Source organism: Leptodactylus fuscus, chromosome 4 (genome assembly GCF_031893055.1).
Source record: "Leptodactylus fuscus isolate aLepFus1 chromosome 4, aLepFus1.hap2, whole genome shotgun sequence".
NCBI classification, from domain to species: domain Eukaryota; kingdom Metazoa; phylum Chordata; class Amphibia; order Anura; family Leptodactylidae; genus Leptodactylus; species Leptodactylus fuscus.
In genome coordinates this window covers 34,138,048-34,163,721 of record NC_134268.1, presented here as the reverse complement: position 1 = coordinate 34,163,721, position 25,674 = coordinate 34,138,048, and the positions used below count along the sequence as shown (strand labels likewise).

The window sequence follows — 25,674 nt, the reverse complement described above, 5'->3', positions numbered from 1 at the left end:
ATGGAAGCCAATCAACTCCCCCACTTGCATGAGATGCGCTTGGTTTATTAGAGGATTTGGACTCTAAATAGTTCTGGAGTACCCCTATGTGCCAGCAACTGGCACAGATTTTTTTTTTTTTTTAATGTAGATTGTGAACCCCATATAGGAATCACAATGTACATATTAATTTTTCTCCTATCAGTATGTCTTTGTAGAATTGGAGGAAATCCACGCAAACACGGGGAGAACATACAAACTCCTTGCAGATGTTGTTCCTGGCGGGATTCGAACCCAGGACTCCAGCGCTGCAAGGCTGCAGTGCTAACCACTGAGCCACCGTGTAAAAACTATTTTCTAGCATGAATATTAAATTTCTCAGGTCTTGGTCTCCTTCTTTTGTAAAAAGTAGTGAGCAGGGCGCGAAGATAAAAAAAATAAAACTTTGGGCCGCCATTTTCATTTCTGGACAGCTGAATGGAATTTATCCACTGTTAGTGGAGCAGCATAGCCCACAGTTGACCACTACTCAGTACAAGCTGGGGTAGAGCAAGTGTCACCATTGTGGAGTATTCCCAATAACTGGTGCTACAAAGGTTGCCAATAGTAAGTAGGGGCAATGAAATGCAGACATGCTACTATTTTTGGTTTTCTAGGTTGCCATGATTTTTGGCCAGACGTCCAGAAAAGGAACCCCGCATCTCCTTGAAACCTGGTATATTGAAAAGGGTTTTTGTCTTTCATTTTTTTTCTCTTTCACATTGTGTTTCCTTATCTTCCAAAAAAAAAAAAATTGCAGTCTGATTTTTTGTCCTGAACACAAAAGGAGCTTTTCCCGTAATAAACCTCTGATTTAAATTCATACATTTTTTTGATAAAAGCCTGTAAAGGAAACCGAGAAGAAAACCTAATTCAAGGTTGCCATTACAAAGCAGCGTGATGAGAAATAATGACACATAAGAGCCACTATTAGGCCACATGTTTTTATTTAGTAGTGTTTATGTTCCCAAATTACATTTTAGGTCTATTGATGTAAGACTACAAAATTACCATTAATTTTTTTCTGTGCTTATAAAATACCAACATTTTTTTTGTTTACTGTCATACACTCTGTAACACAGTCTGCAACAATTTACATGGAATCATAGGCACTTCAAAGGCTTAAAAAGACTTTACAACTTAAATGCATGGTGAAAACGACAAAAATTGCTCTTGAAACTCCTAGTCGTACCTTCAGAAAAAGAAACATAATGGGAAGGAGTTTGTACAGTGGCCATGGACTTCTGCAACTTTGTCAGAATACTGTTATAGTCTTTGGATTTGGCTCATCCCCATTGTCCATATCAGGATTTAGCATCCCGTGGCTCTCCCGACTCCTGAAGAGCCTCCTATTGTCTCATTCTGGTTCATCGCATATGTAATACATTTGTAGCCAGATTCACCCGCACATCATTATATGCAATGTATGACTGGCCCGCTCCTATACAGGAGTTGGTAAAGGTGCATCCACTCCTAAAATGAAATGAACATCATTTCTAAGGCCTGTGTTATGGTCGGAGAGAACAAGTTTCCATTTCTAATTTGCTTTTTGATACCGAAAATATCCCTCAAAGGAGTGGTCCATTTCTTTACTTTAACCCCTTATATAACCACCTGTCCGTTCAGCCAAGGATCCAGTGGAGAGTCTCTATTGGGATCCCCGATCTTCTCAAGCCTTGTCCCACAAAGGAACACATCAGTCATGGAGAAGCTGATGGTCCATTCTAAGAGAGCATGGGCAGAAGGTAAAGACCAAGGACCCAAATAAAAACTCCCCGCTTGATCCCTGGCCGAACAGACAGGTGAGTATATGGCGATTGATTGATTTATTTTTTTTAACCCATAAGGAAGGCTTCAAACAACAAAATGGAACACCCCTTAAAATTCTAGCATGCTCTTTAAAGGAACTGACCTCAAATGTGGTGCCAACAAAAAGGCATAACAAAGACAACGTACCCGTCAGAAATCTACACCGCAATCATATATACCGCTATCGTCTGCACTCCTACATGCTGCGTTACAGCTGTAGATTTAAGATCAACCTTAGTGTTAATGTTTAGAGATGAGCGAACACTGTTCGGATCAGCCGTTCCGAACAGCACGCTCCCATAGAAATGAATGGAAGCACCTGGCACGTACACTTTGCCGGCGGCCGGCCGGCATCACAGGTGCTTCCATTCATTTCTATGGGAGCGTGCTGTTCGGAACGGCTGATCCGAAGTGTTCGCTCATCTCTATTAATGTTACCTAAAAAAAAAAACAAGCCAAGAAAAAAAAAAATTGAAATAATTCCAACCCACCATTTTTCTTGGGTCTTCCACTAACACTATTAATCATTTTTGAAAAATTAGAAAGCGTCATTGATGTCAGGCTAGAAGTCGGGTCCTCCAACAAAGGGGGTCCTGGCAGAAGGTAAATGTACCGTCCACATTGGAATTTGTGAGCCACGGCCAAAGACGACCTTTGGGCGAGTCTACCGACTTCTGGACCTCCACTAATGTAGCATTCTCATTTGGAAACCAATATCCAGAGACAACAAAGGAACGGAAGCATAGAAAGAAATTTTTAAAAAATAAAGTAAATGCCAAACTTTACAACTAAACTAAATAACGTTACACAAAACGAACAATTTATAAAAAAGAAGAAGAAAGTACAGTTTCCTTTCCCCAAGTATTGAAAGAGTAGCAACTATAGGGACCGAAGATCAATTGCCTCTTGACCTACGAGATCTACAAATCAGGTTGTCTTTGTATTGTGAAACAAGTAGACTAAATAGAAAAACCTAACAAATTCTCTCCGTAAACCTTAGATCCTCCGCGTGTACTGCCGAAGATTTCAAAAAAATCTCACTTAAGAGGAAATGCACCTTTGAAAGAAGTAGCTTACTAGCGTAAGTAACAGCTCGTATACAGATATTCCATTTCTCTTTTTTTTACACATTAGTCAGCATAAATCGGTCAGAAAGTACACTGAAAAAAAAAAAGAAAAAAAAAAAGAAAAAACAGCGGTAGTGTAAAAAAAATGAATATCATTACACAGATTTATACAGATTTTATGTTTACATAGGAAGGAAAAAAAAATAAAAGTACATTTACACTATTATACTGTATATCTGAGATCTAAAAAGACAATTGCACCATGACAACTACTAAAGGCATTTATTTGGAAACAGATAAATTAATGAAATAGAACTAATTTTTTTTTTTTTGAAAGATCCGAGACATGCTAAAAATATTCAACAACCTTCCGTCGACCCGACGAAGAAACCGTTTCAAGGGTTGGTTTTTTATATTTATGCATAAAGGGTCTGAGACGTCTTGGTGAATACCAATGGTCTTAAAGATAATACTCTGCCACTGCTACTCACTCGAAAATGTAAGGATTTTTTTTTTTTACTTTTTTTTTTTTTTATTATTATTATTAAGGAATACATGAAGAGAGTTTTCTTTTTTTCTTATTTTTTTTTTTTAAATACAATGGGATTTTTCCTCATATCATAAAGTTGCCTTCCAAGGCTCTTTAATGAAAAAAAAAAAATTGAAATCTTCATTATTCTATGCAAAAGCTTTATTTAAAAGAAAAAAAAAAAAAAAAAAGAAGAAGTTCAGTGATCTCATAAAAAGAGACACTATAGTAGATTTTATGCATAAAACTCTTTAGTTGGTGCCTTTTGGTAGACAGCGCTGGATGGTTTTCGTTCTCCGAGGTCGTAGCTGCCCTCGTCCTTCTTTCTCATGCGGTAAACCAGCAGTAGGATTAAGAAAACTGCAAAAAGGAAGCCGATGCCTCCACCGGCAATGACCGCTGCAAAATAAGATCACATGTGAGATATCTTAGAAAGGGGATTTGTCTATAACGGATATTGGATAGTTATCCTTGGTGTCGCATATACTGAAAGACCGAACAAACGATGGACTACAGTCTTGTCATTTTCTGTAAGACTAGTCACCCTTTAAGTGCATAACTAAAACTGGAAAGTACCAATGTTCTCAGATTAAAATTCAGAAAATGGTATAACCCATAACCTATAAAGAATTTATATGGGCTATATCGTCACTTTCAGGACTCCTCCTCCTCCACAGAGCAAAGGACACGCCAAATATTGATGGGACACGTTTCTCTTTTCTTTAGTCGTATAATTGTATTAAGTGACAAAAACAAAATATTAACCCTTCTTTGGATGGGTTCACACCTGCGCACAGTCTCCGTTTTCAGGTTTCAGTCTTCTGCCGAGAGAAACTGGACAGGAGACGGAAACCCGGTGGTCATTTTTCAAACCCATTCACTTGAATGAGTTTGTAAAGTGTCCACCCGTGAGCATCTTCTGCCTCTCCGTGACAAAACATTTTTTTTTTTTTTAACCGGACACAAAGTCCTGCATGTCTGACTTTGTGTCTGGTTAAAAAAAAAAGGTTTCCCCGCGGAGAGGCAGAAGATGCTCATGGGCGGTCACTTTGCAAATCCATTCACTTGAATGGGTTTGAAAACTGACCACCGGGTTTCCGTCTCCTGTCCAGTTTCTCTAGGCAGAAGACGGAAACCCGAAAGTGGAGACCGGGCGCAGGTGTGAACCCGCTCTATTTCTAAAAGAGACAGTTTATACTTATTTTTTTTTATTATTAGTTTTATAGTTATATACGCCAGCCTATTAAGCCTCTGCATAAATATTATATATAGGACGTGTTCAGGCCAAAGACTTCTAGATAACCTTGGGACCTTAGTCAAGTTTTGAGCCAACTCCATAGTAATGGCAGCCAGCGATAACCAGTACAGAGACGGATTAAGATTCCCAGTGTGTGACTATATACTCCCTTCCAGCTGGTAATGACATGACGCAATGCCCACCTGCTCCTCTTCATGTAATAGTAGTTTTAGGATAGGATTTTTTTTTTGCTCTGGTTGTAAAAACTGCAAGAATGTGGCTTGTCTTTGTGTGCATTTAACCTAATATACCGCAGATAAACCTTATTATTAGAGATGAGCGAACAGTGTTCTATCGGATATCAGGCTGTTCGAGATGTTCGATTCCATACGGACACCACGTGGCAAACTCCAAAAAAATTCGATTCCCCTCCCACCTTCCCTGGCGTTTTTTTTTTGCACCAATAACAGCGCAGGGGAGGTGGGACAGGAACTACGACAACGGGGGCATTGAAAAAAATCGGAAAAAGTCATTGGCTGCCGAAATCAGGTGACCTCCATTTTAGACGAATAGTGGATTTCAAATCCGGGTCATAGGAGATTGTGAACTTTGTGACTATGAGACAGAGATAGCTGTACAGGCAGGGATAGCTAGGGATAACCTTTATTTATGTGGGAATGTTATTAAAAATAACTTTTTGGGGCTCTATCGGATGTGTAATTGTGTTTTTTGTGAGATAAACTTTTTTCCCATAGGAATACATTGAGCAGCGTTGATTGGCCGAATGAGATACAGAAGACGTGCAGAGACTCAGCAGTGTTGAGCCAGTTCTGCTCAACTACACCGTGTGCCGGTCGGCTCTGCTGTGCAAGCTCGGCACACACTCAGCTCTGCATCACCGCTGGCATTGGCCAGCGTTGATTGGCCAGTATACAGAATCAGCAGAGCTGAGTGTGTGCTGAGCTCGCACAGCAGAGCCGACCGGCACACGGTGTAGTTGAGTAGAACTGGCTCGACACTGCTGAGTCTCTGCACAGCAGAGGTGAGTGTGTGCACTCGCTCATTTTAGCTGCATCATCGCATACCCATAGGAATGCATTGGCCAGTCTTCAGAATTCGGCCAATCAGAGCTGGCTCTGCCGGAGGAGGCGGAGTCTAAGGTCGAACCTGAATGGAGACTGGTGTGGAGCGATCTTAGACTCCGCCTCCTCCGGCAGAGCCAGCGCTGATTGGCCGAATTCTGAAGACTGGCCAATCAACGCTGCCCAATGCATTCCTATGGGAAAAAGTTAGCTTGCGAAAATTGCAAGCTGACAGGGATTTCCATGTAATAAAGTGACTTATATGCCCCCAGACATGCTTCCCCTGCTGTCCTAGTGTCATTCCGGGGTGTTGGCATCATTTCTTGGGGTGTCATAGTGGACTTGGTGACCCTCCAGAGACGGATTTGGGTTTCCCCCTTAACGAGTATATGTTCCCCATAGACTATAATGGGGTTCGAAACCCGTTCGAACAGTCGAACAATGAGCGGATTTTGAACTTCGAACATTTGGGTGTTCGCTCATCTCTCCTTATTATACAAATCCTTTTTGTAGCTTCTTTGTAGATTATTAATCCATGTGTGTTTTATTTATCAAAATTAACTAAAAAGTTAAAAAAAAGAAAAATCACAGATTTCTACTCAATGCTACCGCTTACCTGCAAGTACTTCTGTTCTGTGGAATAGGTTCTCGGACTGCTTCTCCGTGTACACCTCTACCTCCCTGTTGGAATTGCCTTCTAACTGATCTTTATCACTCTTGACCTCGGGCTCCTAAAGAAGAAATATATACGGATGTAGCTCATAACATTTCCTTTATGGAAAACAACTGTGTAAAGGCAAACAGCAGAGTTTGTGTATACAATACCAGTGTCAAACCCAAGTTCCCTTGGGCCCACCAGATAAAAAAAACACTTGGGGACCCACCCTCCGACCACCCTATGACACAAACCTTCAAATATGGATGGATTCTGTTGGACCATTATGTCTAAGTACCTGGACCCATTGGCACCCCGTGATCACAGTTTGTGAAGTTTGTGTTTGTTGCTGGTCTGCAGCTGCAAAGTGCTCGTTCACATTTCCTATAAGGTCTTGCATGCTGTAAGTAAGATGTAGTCAGCTCTCTGCCCCGGTAAGTAGGAGATGCATCAAAACCATGCACTCCTGATACGTCACTAGCAATGTCCTATATACTTGGACTAGGACTATTAGCTTCTATCCCAGTATACACAAAGTCCCTGGGCCTGGTATAATAGCTGACATGTCAGAACAGGTGAAGAGTTGCCATACAGTGCAGAACACACACACTTGTAAATGGTGACTAAGAATTATGAAGAACAAGTTGAACTCCTTAAGGAAGTACTTTATGTAGGAAAGGACAGGCAATCTTGAAGGCTTGTGGACTTGACAGGCCAAACCACCATCTTGGATGCCTCTATTTTCCCACAGTCCGACCCCTTCATAAATGGCTGGCATAGTCTCCAAGTCAGTGTCTCCAAGTCACAGTCTCCAATTTAGTAAACACTAGTGGCCAAATTCTAAGAACATCAATATACCACCCAAAACTGGTCCCAACCCAACAAGTCTGACTCTCGACTCCACTGCCCTGTTACGAATCCCATCCTTCCACCCTCCTTATATCTAAGACGTGACTGCTTAGCTCTAGACAGGTTTACAGCTATCATTTAAGAAGAATAAAAAAGTTGTGTACCTCAAACCAATGGGAGGATGGACTTACCTCTGGATTTACCGCTATGTTTGTCTGCATCTTCTGCGTAGTCCTCTCCACTACTGGAGCATTACTGGTTGGTGGATCCTCTGGGAGAGCTCTGGCGGTTGTAAGCTGTACCGCGACATCTTGGTCATCAACGTCTACGACGCCTGAAAAGACACGACCATGAAAATTTTAACTATATTGACACCCATAGAAACTCCAGAAATTGATGGAGGTTACCAAATAATTTACCTCTTCCTACCTAACCGATATTTTTCAAAAATTTTCAGAACTTTTGTAGAAATTTGTAGCTGGTAATAGGACCTTGTCAATGTAAACCTCACAAGAATAAGTTGATTATTAGATACTTTCAGCATACCAATTCTAGATGGATCTGACTAGACCAAGAGACTTCCAGCTCTATTCTAGATCCTCCAACTCCTGGAATGCAGAAAACGTGTGAATACGTAAACCAGTTTCTATTGTACCAAATTCCCATTTCTTAAAATTTAGAAGCAGAAATAATATATAAAGAATGACCATGGCTGATGATAACTGGACTCGTATATATTAAAGGGGTCATCTAGGCTTAATTTTTTTTATGGGCTGTCCTCAGGATCAGTCGTAAATACCTGATCGGTAGGGGGATGACATCTGGCTCCCAACTGATCAGCTGCTGGCACCAGTCATGTATACAACACAGGGTTCAATGTGTCGCGGCTGGGCGCCGCACTGCAGCTCAGTGGTCCATGAAGTCAGTGGGAGCCGAGCTGCAGTGATGGCGCCCGACCGCTATACAGTGGAAGGAGCTTTCTGCTTCCAGCCCTGTATTGTGTATTGGTGCGCGGTGGAAGCGGCTCCGTATAACAGATTGGTCTCGGGGTTAGACCATAAAAAGTAAAGCCCACACATTCTTGGTTATTATACCAAAGACTCATGGCTTGGTACAACATATAAAGTTTTGCAAAAAATATCATCGTAATGGATAACTGTCCTTAGAGTGAACGGCCATCATTACAAGCAAACATCCACTGAACACATCTTGACTATATAGGTGTCCAAAAACACCCTTCCCTTATCAGCCACAACATTTGCACCCGCATGCTACATAACTGTAATGAACAAGAACCAGATTAGATCTGGACAAGGCACCATCACACAGGTAGTATGTGGACATCCCATTGTAAATCCATAGGCATTAAGATGGAGGTACTCTCCCCTTTCTCCCACTTTTCTGAGAAGGCTTTCTACAAGAATTCGGAGCCTCTCTATGGAAACATTTGTCCATTCCTCCAAAAGAGCAATCTCCTCTCAACCTCATCCCAAGCCAGTCAACGTCTTCCACACCCAACCATGCCTTTATGCCTTGTTTTGTGCACTAGGGCACAGTGGCGGTATACTTTACACCTCCCCCATCCAATGCTCATCTATGCCAAGTGTCTAACAAAGAGAACAATATTGTAGGAGCCCAAAAAATGTACCTGATCCTGAACCAGATGAGTAGTCATCATCATCAATTGGATATACTCCGGAGGATTCCTCAACTGAAGTGTTGTCGATGTACAAGTCTCTGTCTGATGTTGTGGCCACCATCTGTAAAACCAGACATAGATATTGTCAGTTATCAACTTTTTTTTTAATTTATTAAAGCCAGGTGAAATAGATCACTTTTTAATTTTCGATTGTAGATTTTTTTTTATCCTATTTTCAGTGCAGGATTATGGGGGCGGCCATCTTGCCTGAGCTTCTTCTCTAACAATATTTAGTGATTTGCTTTACAGCATAGTCATAGCAATAGGCTGGAGCCGACTCACTGTGATCTATGGGAGAGTTATGGTGTCCACACGAATCATGCGGAAAGGGAAGTACAAGCAGCACTTTTCCCTCCACATGATTTGTGGGGAGACCGCGTGGAAAACACACGGACCCCATTATAGTCTATGGCAGTGATGGAGAAACTTTTAGAGACCGGGTGCCCAAACTGCAACCCAAAACCCACTAATTTATCACAAAGTGCCAACATGGAAATTTAACCTTAATAATGTGCGGGTCCAGAATTGCACACAATTACAGAAATGCAATATATGGTCATACGAATGGGACTTTATAGAGCTTTCTGCTTCACTGTGACCCTCACACAGTACAATCTGCTGCACAGTGGCCCCCACAGAGTATAATCTGCTGCACAGTGGCCTCCACACAGTAAAATCTGCTCCACAATGGTCCCCACACAGTATAATCTGCTGCACAGTGGTCCCCACACAGTACATTCTGCTGCACAGTGGTCCCCACATGGTACAATCTGCTCCACAGTGGCCCCCCCACGGTACAATCTGCTGCACAGTGGTCCCCACACAGTATAAACTGCTGCACAGTGGCCCCCACACGGTACAATCTGCTGCACAGTGGCCCCCACACAGTATAATCTGCTGCACAGTGGCCCCCCCCACGGTACAATCTGCTGCACAGTGGCCCCCACACAGTATAATCTGCTGCACAGTGGCCCCCCCACGGTACAATCTGCTGCACAGTGGTCCCCACACAGTATAATCTGCTGCACAGTGGCCCCCACACAGTATAAACTGCTGCACAGTGGCCCCCACACAGTATAAACTGCTGCACAGTGGTCCTCACACAGTATAATCTGCTGCACAGTGGTCTCCACACAGTATAATCTGCTGCACAGTGGTCTTCACACAGTATAATCTGCTGCACATTGGTCCCCACACAGTATAATCTGCTGCACAGATGGTCGCCCAAAGAGAGGGCTCTGAGTGCCACCTCTGGCATCCGTGCCATAGGTTCACCATCACGGGTTTATGGAGTCGATGTGGTTTCTCTGCTAACTGCTTTTTAATGTGTTCGGAATTCCCAAGCGCACTCCCTGAATGGATTACCGAACGTAGATGTGAACGGGGCCTAAGATCATCTATTGTCAGTAGTGGATGTAAAGATCGATCAGTGATGTTATCTATAAAGCTGGTATGTTCTATTGTAAACTGGTCTGCTGGTCTACATAATAGGCAAATGTCAGTCTAGTATTAGGCTTAGTGGTCAGAGTGAAAACTGAAATAAGAGTGGGGAAAAAATAAATAAAAAAAAAATCACCAAAAATAGGACCTTTCATAGGGAACGTTATATAACACTGCAAAGCAAACAACGAGCTAAATTCAATGCACTTTCAGCTTTGCAGATATCTGCCCCGGATACAGAGATATGGGCCATTAGTTTTGACTACTTTTATATTCTCGTACGCTCATGATGTTGAGCTGTAGGGCTAGGAACGGTGTAGAACATGCCCCACCTTCTAGGTCCTCTGTAAGCTAGAGTCATGTGTGCCAACATACAAAGGGTTAATACTTGTCGCCTTCTGTAAAAACGCGTCGGGCAAATTCACACGAATGTTAATAAACCTGAAGTCAGATGGAAAAATGAAGGCGTTGGTTGAGCCCCAAGGTACAAGTCATAAGCATTTATCATCTCCATGAATACATTTTGGAGATTGCTGAAGTAGAACAATACTTTATTCATCTTTGGCTGTACTTCTGCGCCGAGCAATTGCTTTGTTATTGGCACAATCATACAAATGAATCTATAAATGTCACGCTGTGTGACGGTACAGAAAATAATTACCGCCGACAAGCCTCAGCACCTATGCAGATATAAAGGAACAGGGGAAAAAAAAAAAAAAAAATCAGATTTATGTTGTTGTGAATCAATTAAGAAGCCTCTTAATCTCTGGTCTGACTGCTATAACAAGGTAGAAACAAAGGTCGCGCTATGCCCACGGGTGCCAATTAAAAGGGAAACTATAGATAAAATGCAAGCGACTCCTATGTAAGAACACGGGGAACCTGTTAACACTTGTAAACTTCACACACTCGCAGGGCTCGCCTCGTTTCCTTCACAAATTCATGAGTGGGATGGCTATAGAATCCATATGTGACCTATACCATAAGGTCACGATCCACACAGTCACTTCGATCATTGTGGTCAGAACTGTGACTCTAGGCCTTGCGACTACCTGCAAGCACAAGGCCTTAGGCAAGTTTCACACGGAGCTGTTGCTATACGTTGGCGGTACACGAAGCTAAAAGAAAGAAGGGCTAGAAAAACTTATGATAAATCTCCAACGATAATAAGAATTTGGGCTGAATGTAAATACGAGAGGAACTAGAGGAATACAGGTTAGTAAGGGTGAAGGAGCCTCTACTGCTCAGTACCAGGCGCTCTGCTAGATGCCACAAATGCCAAGGGCACTGGGGTTAAATTTATGGTCATGTCCAGGGTAATACTAGGTAGCAAATTTTTCAAAAGAAAATTGGAGGAAACATTAAGGGTAAGTTCGCATGGTTTTTTTTTTTAGTCCGGAACCTGAGGCGGAGGCCGCCTGAGGTTCCAGACCAAAATATGGGTAGCTGCGACTGGTCATACACTCCGCTCCGGATTAGGCCCAAATGAATGGGCCTAGTCAGGAGGGAGTGTCTTCAGACAGCTGTCGCGAGGCGAATCCGCCTGAAAGAATGAGCATGTCGCTTCTTTTTCCGGGAGCCAAAACAAACGACTTCCAAGAAAAAAAGAACTGACCGGCTCCCAATGATTTCAATGGGAGCCGTCTCTTTGGTCAGGATTTTGAGGCGGACACGGTCTCAAAATCCTGACCAAAAAAACCCCGTGTGAACTTACTCTAACTGGTCTGGGACAAAAATACCTTGGGTATACGCTCAATGCTATAGATATCATATGAAATGGGTTGTCCAACTCCATGAAATTTTATTTTTAGAAACAGCATAAAGGGAGTCTATCACCAGCCCTACAGATAGATAGGATAACATGAGCAAAATCAGTTTTTTTTTTAGTTTTTTTTTTTTTATGTAGACACATAGAGCTCACAATGTACATTCCCCCCCCCCCTCCCTATCAGTATGTCCTTGGAATATGGGATGGAAATCCATGCAAACACGGGGAGAACATAGAAACTCCTTGCAGATGTTTTTTTGCCCTTGGCGGAATTTGAACACAAGGCTGCAGCGCTAACCACTGAGCCACCGTGTGGCCCCCCAAAATCAGGTTTTTCCTCACGTGAATCGGTACTTCTGTGGAGGAGATGATACGGTTTCTGTCTACACGCAAGTCAGATCTTTGGAGCAATGAGGTTGTCGTCATCGCTCCAAAGAAGTAGACCGTGACGCCATTGCTTCTGCAAAGAGTTAATTTGCAGATTGACAAAAACAGCGGCACCTTGGCAATAGAGGGACAAGGAGAAAATGCCATCTGAGTCAGGTGTCCCTAATCTATCTGCAGGGTCGGTTCGATATACTTGGTTCTCTTTAAGGCCAAGGCCGTATTTGACATGTCCATTGTGGGAAGTCTGTCGAGGTCACAGCAAATATAAAAAAAAATAATAATCTGAAATGATCTGGTTTTCACCGTGGCTTCAAGTCACGATTCTCGGGCAACTGCCCAGCTTTAAGCCTTTGAAACAGAGGCCCAACCTGCAGCAATAATCGACATGCTGCGGGTTCAAAACCTGCAGCACCGGATACTTTGCACTGCAGTTTATTCTGCAGCGTGTTAATGGAAATGGTATATATGTCATATACCACCCTGCCGCTGTACGTTGTAGTGGGTAACCTGATGATCATTCAGAACTCGCCCTGTGCGTCCCTCATGTACAATGGTAAAAAATAGCACTCTTAGTTTATATATATATATATATATATATATATATATATATATATAAATGAACTATATAGGAATCAATGAGCATACGAACTTGAAAAACCAAATGTAATTAAAAAAAAAAAAAAGTTTATATATATATATATATATATATTTATTATCACACATTAAAATATTGATTTTGACATCAACAAATATGTCATATAATCATGAATAAAATTCTGGATCCATGTGAGTGTCGTTGGCCAGATTGTGGAGGGCCAGCCTAATAGCAATGAGTAGTCTTGGACATGAGCGTTAAATCCTATGGCCCGAGTCCTAGTCCTGCTGGAAGCCATTCATCACTCCGCGGCCCTCTGTGGTCATCACATGAATTATAATGAAATCACCGTAAATGGATACGGCTTAACATCCTCCTCGTGACCGTGCCCCAGCCTTGGGCCCACATGCCGGCTGCTCACCAAACTTGGCTGTGCATTTTAATTTGCACAAAATGGTGTTTTACTGCCGCAAGCGACTCGCCAAGCTGCTTTACCTGGATTTATGATCTAGCGTAATAGGCCGTAGATATTAATGCAAACACTTCTCTTATTTTTAATGTACAGCTGCATTAAATCTGTCTATAGGAACTGAATTTCCATATATCCTGGTGTAGCGATAGATTGTAGGTGACAGAAACGATAAAACTATTTTGGATTGTGTTAGTTCTTGGCCTGGTAACTGACGAACGTAGAGTTATGGCGGCCATTCACACAAGGGGTTAAGTTCAGCCAAACCCAACAATTGCAGCAGGCGTTGCTGACCATCTAAGGCTTGGTTCACATCTGCAGATTTTCTGTCTAGTCATTGGAACAGAAATAATGGAATAGACGCTAGAGACTGAGCCATGAAAAGATGGACACCAACATGGCGCCCATTACTTCCCCCAGAGATCAGCTGATCAGTCACGTGACCATGCTGCAGCTCAGTCCCATTGAGGTGAATGGGACTGAGCTGCAGTATTAAGGGCAACCATTATACAGTGGTTAGTACCGAGTTTGGTAAGTAACAATAGAGTAGCAGTGCTAGTCCAAATGCTGCAGCCTCTTCAAACAGCTGATCGGTAGTGGTGCTGGGTGTCAGATTTGCATCAACCTAATACTGATGACCTATTCTAAGGGAAAGGTGATTAAAGGGATTATTCAGGGAGCAATAAAGCTCAACAGTCCAAGCTTTAAGACCAATATAACCCTCGGTTCCAAAGAAGCCAGAACTCTTCTGCTTGTTGATGTTGTGACGCTTGCTCACGTAACTTACTCAACTCTACCCAATGGGCCTGCAGCCTGAGTAGGGATATTGTTGATGGCAATAAGAGCCAGCGTGACTGCAGTGGAGACAGAACAACTATTATTTGGTTGGCTTGTACCTGCGATCACTACCCCCTCTCTGTGATCACTTCCCCCTCTCTGCCATCACTTCCCCCTCTCTGCCACCCCTACCCCCTCTCTGCCATCACTTCCCCCTCTGCCATCCCTACCCCCTCTCTGCCATCCCTACCCCCTCTCTGCCATCCCTAACCCCTCTCTGCCATCACTAACCCCTCTCTGCCATCCCTACCCCCTCTCTGCCATCCCTACCCCCTCTCTGCCATCCCTACCCCCTCTCTGCCATCACTACCCCCTCTCTGCCATCACTACCCCCTCTCTCTGCCATCCCTACCCCCTCTCTGCCATCCCTACCCCCTCTGCCATCCCTACCCCCTCTCTGCCATCACTACCCCCTCTCTGCCATCACTACCCCCTCTCTGCTATCACTACCCCCTCTCTCTGCCATCCCTACCCCCTCTCTGCCATCACTAGCCCCTCTCTGCCATCACTACCCCCTCTCTCTGCCATCCCTACCCCCTCTCTGCCATCACTAGCCCCTCTCTGCTATCACTACCCCCTCTCTGCCATCACTAACCCCTCTCTGCCATCACTAACCCCTCTCTGCCATCACTAACCCCTCTCTGCCATCACTACCCCCTCTCTGCAATCATGACACCTCTCTCCACTCCCCGGTGTACAGAACTCCCAATTACCACCTTCATCCGACAAATGTAATATAAAGATGTAAAGAAAAGCAAAACTAGAAGAGTGACAGTGCGGGATTAGAGAGGTCCCATCGTACCTGACAAAACGGGATTAATTACTCTCATTATCTCATTACTTCACCATCAAACCATCGCTCGGCAGACATGACCCTACCCCTGCGCCTTTGTCATGCCAGGCTTTGAAATATCAGAGAACAATGCATTGCTTTTACGAGGTGCTCGGCTCAAACAGAAAATGAAAAATAGTCAGGAATGCTACCTGTGATTCCCACACTGTCAGTGTCAGTGCCAGGGGCGGACATATTGTATGCGGAGCCTGTACAACACAGGGACCCATCGCAACGTGAAACTAGCTTATTACTGTCAATAAGATTGTATGTAAGGAACGGAGATCATGAATTTTATGGCTTATACTTGCTGGTGGACTGTTATAGATGGATACACAGGGGTGCGGTGCATGTATAGGAGCCCTCTCCCCCACATCTGCTATATTCTTTAATATTATATATAAAATAATTTTTCAGATCATTAAAAGGGAGTCATCAGGACCTGGCATATCAGGGTGCAGGGCCTAGAGACCCTGCAGGACTGGGTTGATATGTTGGACTCAAATGACAGACTCCCTTTAAGTTTCCCATTCAGATTCTGTTAATAACAACCAAACCATCACATTTCAGTAGGATTAGCTATGGGGGGGGGGGGGTCACCAGACTCTCACCAGGATGAGACTGGCAGCTGTTTGTCCAACAGGAAAAATATACACACTCGACCACACGAGGTGCAAAAAATTACAATAGGTGCAGGAGACAAAGGGTTAGCACGTCGGAATTCTGGACTCGTTGTCTAATAGGAAGTTGACAATGTTTGTCCCCTGGTGTTTAAAAAATGTCTTTGTCCATGAACCAAGCTATCCTTGTTAGTACATTTGTCTAAGTATCATCCTACCCATGTCACCAAAAATGTATGGCCAATGTAGACTAAATTGTGCACGGCTCTGCCTGAGGCCTAGAAGTTTGACTCCAGCGCCGGAAGAAGACGCGTGAAGAGCCCGTTCCTGAAGAAAATGGAAGGGTCGCTGGAGAGTTCTCTCTTAGCATTGGGGACGCCCCCAGTGCTGTTTGAGCGCTGAGGACCGCCTCCAGTGCTACAAGATAACTCATTTGCATACCGACAAAAAATGGGATTTATACCGAACGGCGGCACAGAGAACACATTTAAAGGTAGGAGAAGAATAGCCTCTCCTAAGGCTATTCCTACGTGTTAGTCACACAAAATAGCTTTTTAATGATAGGATCCCTTTAAGGTGGATTATTATGTCTGATGACCCATACATCAGTATCTGATCGGTGGGGGTCTATCACACAAACCCCTCACCGATCAGCCGATCCAGCTGCCTCTAGGCACCACTATTCATAGGTGTAGAGCTGCAGCCTTGTAAATTGCCTAGTGGTGACGTCGGGGTAGTGCACTTTTGCATCTTTTACTTGCTGCTCCTAGAAGCCAGATCAGGTCATTGGTACGGGGTCTGGATGTTGGACTCCAACCAATCACATACGGATTATTAATTTCATGGATCGGTCATCAGTATGAAAAAACATTGAGACTGGAAACCTGTAATACAGAATTGCTTGTAGCCGGTCTGGATGGCACAGCACCAGCGCACGCACCCCCAGAAGCCATTGGATTAGGAAGTCTTGGATTTGAAGGAGGGATACTAGCAGGGGTGATAATCTTTCTGTAACTTCATAGAAACCCAGAGACATTTCCATTGAGAATACCATACATCCGATATAATCCGCGAGGACATCATACAGTCATCTAATCCTCTTATACACACATCACTGTGTTTTCCTCCTGAAACTTTAATACAGGGATCAATACTTCGACTGTCTCTCCTGACAAATAACATTTGTCTGACCCCGGTAGTTTCACATGTTACACGCTTAATTCCACTGTCATTGTGCGATTTACAGCTTCGTGTAATCCGTGTGATCTCACACCAAACAGCTGATTTATTGCTCCCTGCCATGAGAGAGGAACTAATACGCCCATCTTAAAAAAAAATAGTACAGCTACAAGGTGTCATCTCTTCTGAACAAAGAGACAAATGATGGGATTATTTTTGGAAGTGAGCACCAGCGATGGTCACATATGTCCAAGGTCATAATCGGAGGCAAAGCAAAAAGCAGAGGGGTGATTGAGCCCAAAGCCCCTTCCAAGTCACCATATATAAAATAAAGTTTCATTGCAAATGGTGGGACCAGTTACAGACTCTGCATTGGGGCTCAGACGTTTCAAGCTACCCCTTTCAAGTACGATGCAACTTGAGAATAATTTAATGCTCGTCTACGTCTATTGCATCCAGAGAACGTGAATTCGGAAGATGTGGCGAGATCAACGTGGGCTTCGCGGCAATCTGTTTGGTTGGCTCCATACCCAGCCTGACTTTTCAAAGAGATCATTATCGAGGACTCGAGTTGTTCTGAGCCAATACTCACTGTGGAAAGTGGCCAAGTGCCAGATATTGTCTACAAAGCTGTCTGTATACACACACACACACACACACGCATGATCTCGGATGTCTATATTTACTCATCTTTTATTAATAATATATATGCAGATCGTTGGCATGAAGTCACATATATATACGTTAAGTGTTTTAGACTACAGACGTGCATCTTCTCACATCTTTGCAAATTTGGAAAAGATATTTTAACATATAAATAGGGAAATATATTGAAACTACAGTGTTGGACAAAAGTATTGGCCCCCCTGCAATTCTGTCAGATAATACTCGTGTTCTTCCAGCAAATGATTGCAAGCACAAACTCTTTGGTAATATCTTCATTTATTTTGCTTGCAATAAAAAAAAACACAAAAGAGAATGAAAAAAATACAAGTCAAATCATTGATCATTTTACACAAAACTCCAAAAATGGGCCGGACAGAAGTATTGGCCCCCTCAGCCTAATACTTGGTAGCACAACCTTTAGACACAATAACTGCGCACAACCGCTTCCGGTAACCATCAATGGGTTTCTTACAAGGCTCTGCTGGAATTTTAGACCATTCTTCTTTGGCAAACTGCTCCAGGTCCCCCCTGAGATGGGAAGGGGGCCTTCTCCAAACTGCCATCAAGAGATCTCTCCACAGGTGTTCTATGGGATTCAGGGCTGGACTCATTGCTGCCACTTTACAAGTCTCCAGGGCTTTCTCTCACCACCATTTTCTAGTGCTTTTTGAAGTGTGTTTTGGGTCATTGTCCTGCTGGAAGACCCATGACCTCTGAGGGAGACCCAGCTTTCTCACACTGGGCCCTACATTATGCTGCACAATGTGTTGGTAGTCTTCAGACTTCATAATGCCATGCACACGGTCAAGCAGTCCAGTGCCAGAGGCAGCAAAGCAACCCCAAACCATCAGGGAACCTCCACCATGTCTGACTGTAGGGACCGTGTTCTTTTCTTTGAAGGCCTCTTTTTTTTCCTGTAAACTCTATGTTGATGCCTTTTCCTACTTTTGTCTCATCTGACCAGAGAACATTCTTCCAAAACATTTTTGGCTTTCTCAGGTAAGTTTTGGCAAACTCCAGCCTGGCTTTTTTATGTCTCTGGGTAAGAAGTGGGGTTTTCCTGGGTCTCCTACCATACAGTCCCTTCTCATTCAGACGCTGATGGATAGTACGGGGTGACACTGTTGTAGCCTCGGACTGCAGGGCAGCTTGAACCTGTTTGGATGTTAGTCGAGGTTCTTTATCCGCCATCCACACAATCTTGCGTTCAAATCTCGTCAATTTTTCTTTTCCGTCCACATCTAGGGAGGTTAGCCACAGTGCCATGGGCTTTAAACCTCTTGTTGACACTGTGCACGGTAGATACAGGAACATTCAGATCTTTGGAGATGGACTTGTAGCCCTGAGATTGCTCATGCTTCCTCACAATTTTGCTTCTCAAGTCCTCAGACAGTTCTTTTGTCTTCTTTCTTTTCTCCATGCTCAATGTGGTACACACAAGGACACAGGTTGAGTCAACTTTAATCCATTTCAACTGGCTGCAAGTGTGATTTAGTTATTGCCACCACCTGTTGGGTGCCTCAAGTAAGTAACAGGTGCTGTTAATTACACAAATTAGAGAAGCATCACATGATTTTTCAAACAGTGCCAATACTTTTGTCCACCCCCTTTTTTATGTTTGCTGTGGAATTATATCCAATTTGGCTTTGGTTTTCCATTGAAGATAAATTAAAAGAAGATAATAATACTAAAGAATTTGTGATTGCAATAATTTTCTGGAAGAACAGGAGTATTATCTGACAGAATTGCAGGGGTGCCAATATGTTTGGCTAACACTGTAAATATTGAGGACAATGCAGAGACATTGAGCGCTCAATGTTGGTTAATATACACTCACCGGCCACTTTATTAGGTACACCTGTCCAACTGCTCGTTAACACTTAATTTCTAATCAGCCAATCACATGGCGGCATCTCAGTGCATTTAGGCATGTAGACATGGTCAAGACAATCTCCTGCAGTTCAAACCGAGCATCAGTATGGGGAAGAAAGGTGATTTGAGTGCCTTTGAACGTGGCATGGTTGTTGGTGCCAGAAGGGCTGGTCTGAGTATTTCAGAAACTGCTGATCTACTGGGATTTTCACGCACAACCATCTCTAGGGTTTACAGAGAATGGTCCGAAAAAGAAAAAACACCCAGTGAGCGGCAGTTCTGTGGGCGGAAATGCGTTGTTGATGCCAGAGGTCAGAGGAGAATGGCCAGACTGGTTCGAGCTGATAGAAAGGCAACAGTGACTCAAATAGCCACCCGTTACAACCAAGGTAGCCAGAAGAGCATCTCTGAACGCACAGTACGTCGAACTTTGAGGCAGATGGGCTACAGCAGCAGAAGACCACACCGGGTGCCACTCCTTTCAGCTAAGAACAGGAAACTGAGGCTACAATTTGCACAAGCTCATCGAAATTGGACAATTGAAGATTGGAAAAACGTTGCCTGGTCTGATGAGTCTCGATTTCTGCTGCGACATTCGGATGGTAGGGTCAGAATTTGGCGTCAACAACATGAAAGCATGGATCCATCCTGCCTTGTATCAACGGTTCAGGCTGGTGGTGGTGGTGTCATGGTGTGGGGAATATTTTCTTGGCACTCTTTGGGCCCCTTGGTACCAATTGAGCATCATTGCAACGCCAAAGCCTACCTGAGTATTGTTGCTGACCATGTCCATCCCTTTATGACCACAATGTACCCAACATCTGATGGCTACTTTCAGCAGGATAATGCACCATGTCATAAAGCTGGAATCATCTCAGACTGGTTTCTTGAACATGACAATGAGTTCACTGTACTCCAATGGCCTCCACAGTCACCAGATCTCAATCCAATAGAGCATCTTTGGGATGTGGTGGAATGGGAGATTCGCATCATGGATGTGCAGCCGACAAATCTGCGGCAACTGTGTGATGCCATCATGTCAATATGGACCAAAATCTCTGAGGAATGCTTCCAGCACCTTGTTGTATCTATGCCACGAAGAATTGAGGCAGTTCTGAAGGCAAAAGGGGGTCCAACCCGTTACTAGCATGGTGTACCTAATAAAGTGGCCGGTGAGTGTAGGTTAATGGTTTTAGTAAAGGCCTTGTTATATGCTCTGATGATCTAACATAGGATGTCCTACTGGGAAAGACTCTCCAGAAGCTACAGCTTAAGCTATGTTCACATTTTGTCAAATTTCCCCAGATGAAAAGGTTCTCCAATGACAGACACCAAAACAGAAACCAAGGGACCATGTTACTATCAATGGGATCTGTAGGGGTCATGGATCCATCTTATGACGGAAAAAAAGAATGCTGCAGATCTGAATGTAGCCCAAGAGCTGATTCCAGTGCAATGCTTGCCACTTAAAAGAGGTTTTCCAGGTAGTATTCCTCCAGGGACTTTTAGGCCTCATTCATACGAGGCACAGGATTGCATATTTTAGTCCTGATTCTGATGCGGAAAGCCGCATCAGAATTGGACCAAAATACGCCTGCCACGACAGTCCCGGTTTCGCCCTCCGGAGTAGGCTCAAATGAATGGGCCTAGTCTGGAGGATGCTGTCACGAGACGTACGCCGGGGCTGACTCGGCAACAGAATCCGCCTGAAGAAAGGACAGTTTGTTTCTTTTTCCGTGAGCCGGAACATACCGCGCACAGAAAAAAGGGCGGTATCGGTCTACATAGACCTCTATTGTGAGGGGTTGGATGCTGAGGTGGATTCGGCGTCAGAATCCGCCCCCTCTTGCCCCGTGTGAATGAGCTCTTAGATGCTGTACCAAGAGGTTCCTGGGATTGGGGGGGGGGGGGGGGGAGGGTCGGTTGCTGGCTCCCAACATGCAACCTTGGATCAAACCAGTCCAGAACCCCTAGGTGCAGCATCTAAAAGTTCCTAGTGGAAGCAAAAAAACTCCTTGGAGAACCCCTTTAAGTGTTGAAGCCCCAGTATTAAAAACATTGGGCACCCTAAAACCCTATAAATATTCATTTTCCCTGCTATAGCACCAATAACACAAGGTCCTTTGCAATTCTCTAAACACTAACCATTGAATACTATGGCTCCAAGCTGTAAGACCCCCATAACCTGAACCTGAAGTGGCTACCTTTAGGAATGGCCATGACCACGGGACCATCATCTTCAAGACATTGGTGGTATGAATGTCATCCGATAGACATGAATAAAACATCTAGAAGAGAAGTAAGGAGTGAAGTAGCAGTCACTAAGCCCAGACCTCGGCATGGTTTGATTTCCCGTGATAGAGTACTCGGCAGACACCTAGTAAGGTGCATTTTATCATCTTCTCGGAACAATCCTGTGATTTATAGCTTCAACACTTGGCAGCGAACTCCTGATTAACACCCAACTTATTCAATTACAGGAGCGAAACACCTCGACCATGGGCGATTTATCAAACAAACATTGATCGGGAAATCAGGGAATAAAACCTCAGACAAACACAAGGGAAAGGGAAAGGGGAAGCCTTCTGAGGTGTGGTGGATGAAAGGAGAAAAATTATGACATCAATACAACATTTGTAGCTCGATATACAATATCCTATCTATACCCTTGGCGGAAAGCTGCGGCATGTCAATGTCTGGCGCCAACCTAACGCGAAAAGCAAAATCTGTAGATTTTGCGTTGCAATCTGCGAGAGGATTTGCAGCGGATTCTCCCCGCCCATGTGCAGCTACATAGGTTACTTGCTTTATAACATATATGGACCCTGTGTTTTCATAAGGAGCTCCCATGTATTTTGTGATTTCCTCCCTACACAGCGGGCCCACGATTACAGCTACTGGGACGACAACTCAGGCATCCAGGACAGAAGCCCCTCACCTACCCTCCATTGTCCCACGTCCCGGCTGTATCCTCCAGAGATTACGACTCTCCCGCCGGTGGTCACATTTCAGGGCAGCCCCATGGAAACCAGTTTGCAAGCTGATCGGGCCCATGCAGAAGAAGCTTGTTTAGGATTAAGATTATTCTTTTACAACTTCACAAAGACACTGTAATGAATCGCGCTAGCTTTCCTTGTAGCATCCTATGCTTTTCAAAGCTACTTAGTCACCAATGTCCACATTGTTAGCAGCACGGGACCTAAACCTACTAACTCTAACTAAGAAAACAAAGATTGTCCTGTTTTTCGTCCCCAGAAACAGCTCCATTCTAGTGCATGGGATGTATCTGGTATTGTAATAAGAGACGTAGTCCATGTATAAGAGTTGCATGGTTCCGGGGTTAAAATATTCTTTTGTTAAAACACCATTACCTTGGTTCTTTATATTGTACAGAGTGATGTCCTCTGTTTCTATATAGTAATGTTACAGTACAGGGGACCTTCAGCGGAACGTCATCGTATTATATTGCTCCCCCAGCAGGTGGCCCCACTGTGCAGCCTCAATACTTCAGAGGACTCTCCAAGTCCCGCGCTGCCAGTAACATATAAAGGGGAAATTGTTTCTTTATTAATGGCTATATATAACAGCTTGGCAGGTCGTAATTGTCAGGGCCCATCCGGCCTTAACTTATTCAATATGCTGGCCATTAAAATAGTAATAGCCTCTGTAGTAGTAAGAAACAACATAAAAGTAAAAAAATAGGTGCTTTCAGGGTGGCTCAGTGGTTAGCACTGCAGCCTTGCAGCGCTGGGGTCCTAGGTTCGAATCCTGCCAGGAACAACATCTGCAAGGAGTTTGTATGTTCTCCCCGTGTTTGCGTGGATTTCCTCCTATTCTACAAAGACATACTGATAAGGGAAAAAAATGTACATTGTGATCCCTATATGGGGGCTTTCATGTATGTTAAGTATGTAAATTAATCTCTCCTACAGCAGGAAGAAAACTGCTCTAGTGCCACCCACTGCAGGTAGCTACCCTATAAGTCAATGTCCAACCCATGCTATGTAAATCAAAGGGATGAGACACTCATTGTTCTGTGGGATAGTTGATTTGACTTGTCATGTTACAAGGCTCATAATAAAGGATCAGATATTGAATTTGGAGGTAGATACCTCCAATAGGTCACAGATGAACAGTTTTCTTCCTTCTGGAGGAAACCTAATTTGCACGCGTTTCCCACTCTGTCGCTTTAAGCTAGCTGGTAGACTCTGCAAGAAGAAACAGTACCCTTCTCAAATTCGCACCAAGCACATGTTGTGGAAGTCCTAAATAACTGAATAGACTTCCAGCTTAAAGAGAACCTGTCACCAGGTTTGGTCCCTAAACTAGCAGCATGTCCTTATCCTTGATCCCAAACCTTGTGAGTCAAGTTCATGATTCAGATGCAGTTTAGACAGGTGGGTATACACGTTGCCCACTTCATTGCGCATGCACGGTAAAGCAAGATGTATACTCACCAACTACACACAATGCATGTGTTGCGAGCTGCCAAAGCCGGCTCCTGACTTCTCCGGAATCTAAAACTTTTGTGAACAGTTAAACAGAGTGGTAGATGGGATTGAGGTCACCAGATTTGGGACCCTGAACCTCAGTACCATAAGGATGTGCCCTGCTTTAGGAGCCCCAAGCCTGGTGATTTTAGCTGATGTAGCCGATGTCATAGAGGGAAGGTAATTAAGCTTGGACTTCAAAAACTGCAACTAAAAACCACACATATGCATAGCGCCCTAGTTACATGACCTAAATAGTTTTTGGGTCAACTATTGTTTCTCACATAAAGACCACGTGAGTCACTATTGAATATACAAGACCTCTGTGTGTATGCCAAATGGCACCTTCTTTATTCTAGGTGACAAATAACTTGGGAAAACGATACCAATTTACCACAAACTGTCGAGGTTTTTTAGCTGCATGGGTTCCACAAGTGGCAAGTTCTTTCACGTAGACTTCGGGTCCATACAGGCACCTGAAAGGCGGTGGGCCCGTCTGCTTAAAGGGATCCTATCACTAAAACGACATTTTTTCTCGATAACATGTAGGAATAGCCTTAAGAAAGGCTATTCTTCTCCTACCTTTAGAGGTCTTCTCCGCGCCACCATTTCATAGAAATCCCAGTTTTCTTCTGTATGCAAATGAGTTCTCTCGCAGCACTGGGGGTGGGCCCCAATGCTGTGAGAGAAATCTCCAGCGCCACCTTCATCTTCGCCTCCATCTTCTCCCTGTGTCTTCTTCCATCCTGTGTTTCAAACTACTAGGCATGCGCAGTCGGCTCTGCCATCGGACCTTGGCCAGAGTCGACTGTACATGCACGCGGCCATTTTCTTGTGACCGCTTACTCCAGCTTACTGTGTAAGCGGCCACAAGAAAATAGCCGCTTACACCAGGCGGGCATGCGCAGTCAGCTCTGCCCGAGGCTCGACAGCAGAGCCGACTGCGCACGCCAGCGCCGGAAGAAGACACAGGGAGAGACCCTTCCAGAAGAAGATAGAGGCGTCGCTGGAGAGTTCTCTCGCAGCATTGGGGAAACTCATTTGCATACAGAAGAAAACCGGGATTTCTTCCGAATGGTGGCCTGGAGAGGACATCTAAAAGGTAGGAAAAGAATAATCTTTCTTAAGGCTATTCCTACGTGTCATCAACAAAAAAAATGTCATTTTAATGATAGAATCCCTTTAAAAAGTAGTTACCCACAAATCCCAGCGGATCCCGTAAACTCTATGCAGGACTTTTCTCCGCACCAAAGTTAGATGGAATCTACAGTGGAGACACAGATGTGAACCTAGTCTTAGCGGTTCTTCAGTGCTTTTTTCCAATACGGTTTTGATGCATTTTTTTACTGTCACGTTACAGCGCACCAAGCGCATGGACGCACGTTGAGGCAACCACATGTGGCCAAAACCCTGCCCGGTTGCTGATGGCCGACGATTACCTTAAAAATTGTTCAGCCATTGCTCACAGCGGTGGGGCGGCTGCTGCGCTTGTGTCTTTAACCTAACACAGTGAGGATACAGTGCTCGGAGTGACGAGAATTGGTATGAAATTGGCCATAGCAGGTGTGCATGAG

The 25,674-nt window shown here is 43.9% G+C and overlaps 1 protein-coding gene across 1 annotated transcript in view; it reads right to left on the bottom strand.

Moving 5' to 3' along the window:
* Nucleotides 1-948: 948 nt before the first annotated feature.
* The window catches only part of SDC2 (syndecan 2), an 82,242-nt gene continuing 57,516 nt past the window's right edge, over nt 949-25,674 (bottom strand). Inside the window, exons 2-5 of the mRNA XM_075270342.1 lie at nt 8,895-9,006; nt 7,438-7,580; nt 6,359-6,473; nt 949-3,822 (exon numbers count right to left, since the gene is read on the bottom strand). Of these exons, the coding sequence (XP_075126443.1) occupies nt 3,659-3,822; nt 6,359-6,473; nt 7,438-7,580; nt 8,895-9,006 (534 nt within the window). The 3' untranslated portion in view covers nt 949-3,658. The remainder of the gene's footprint in view (nt 3,823-6,358; nt 6,474-7,437; nt 7,581-8,894; nt 9,007-25,674) is intronic.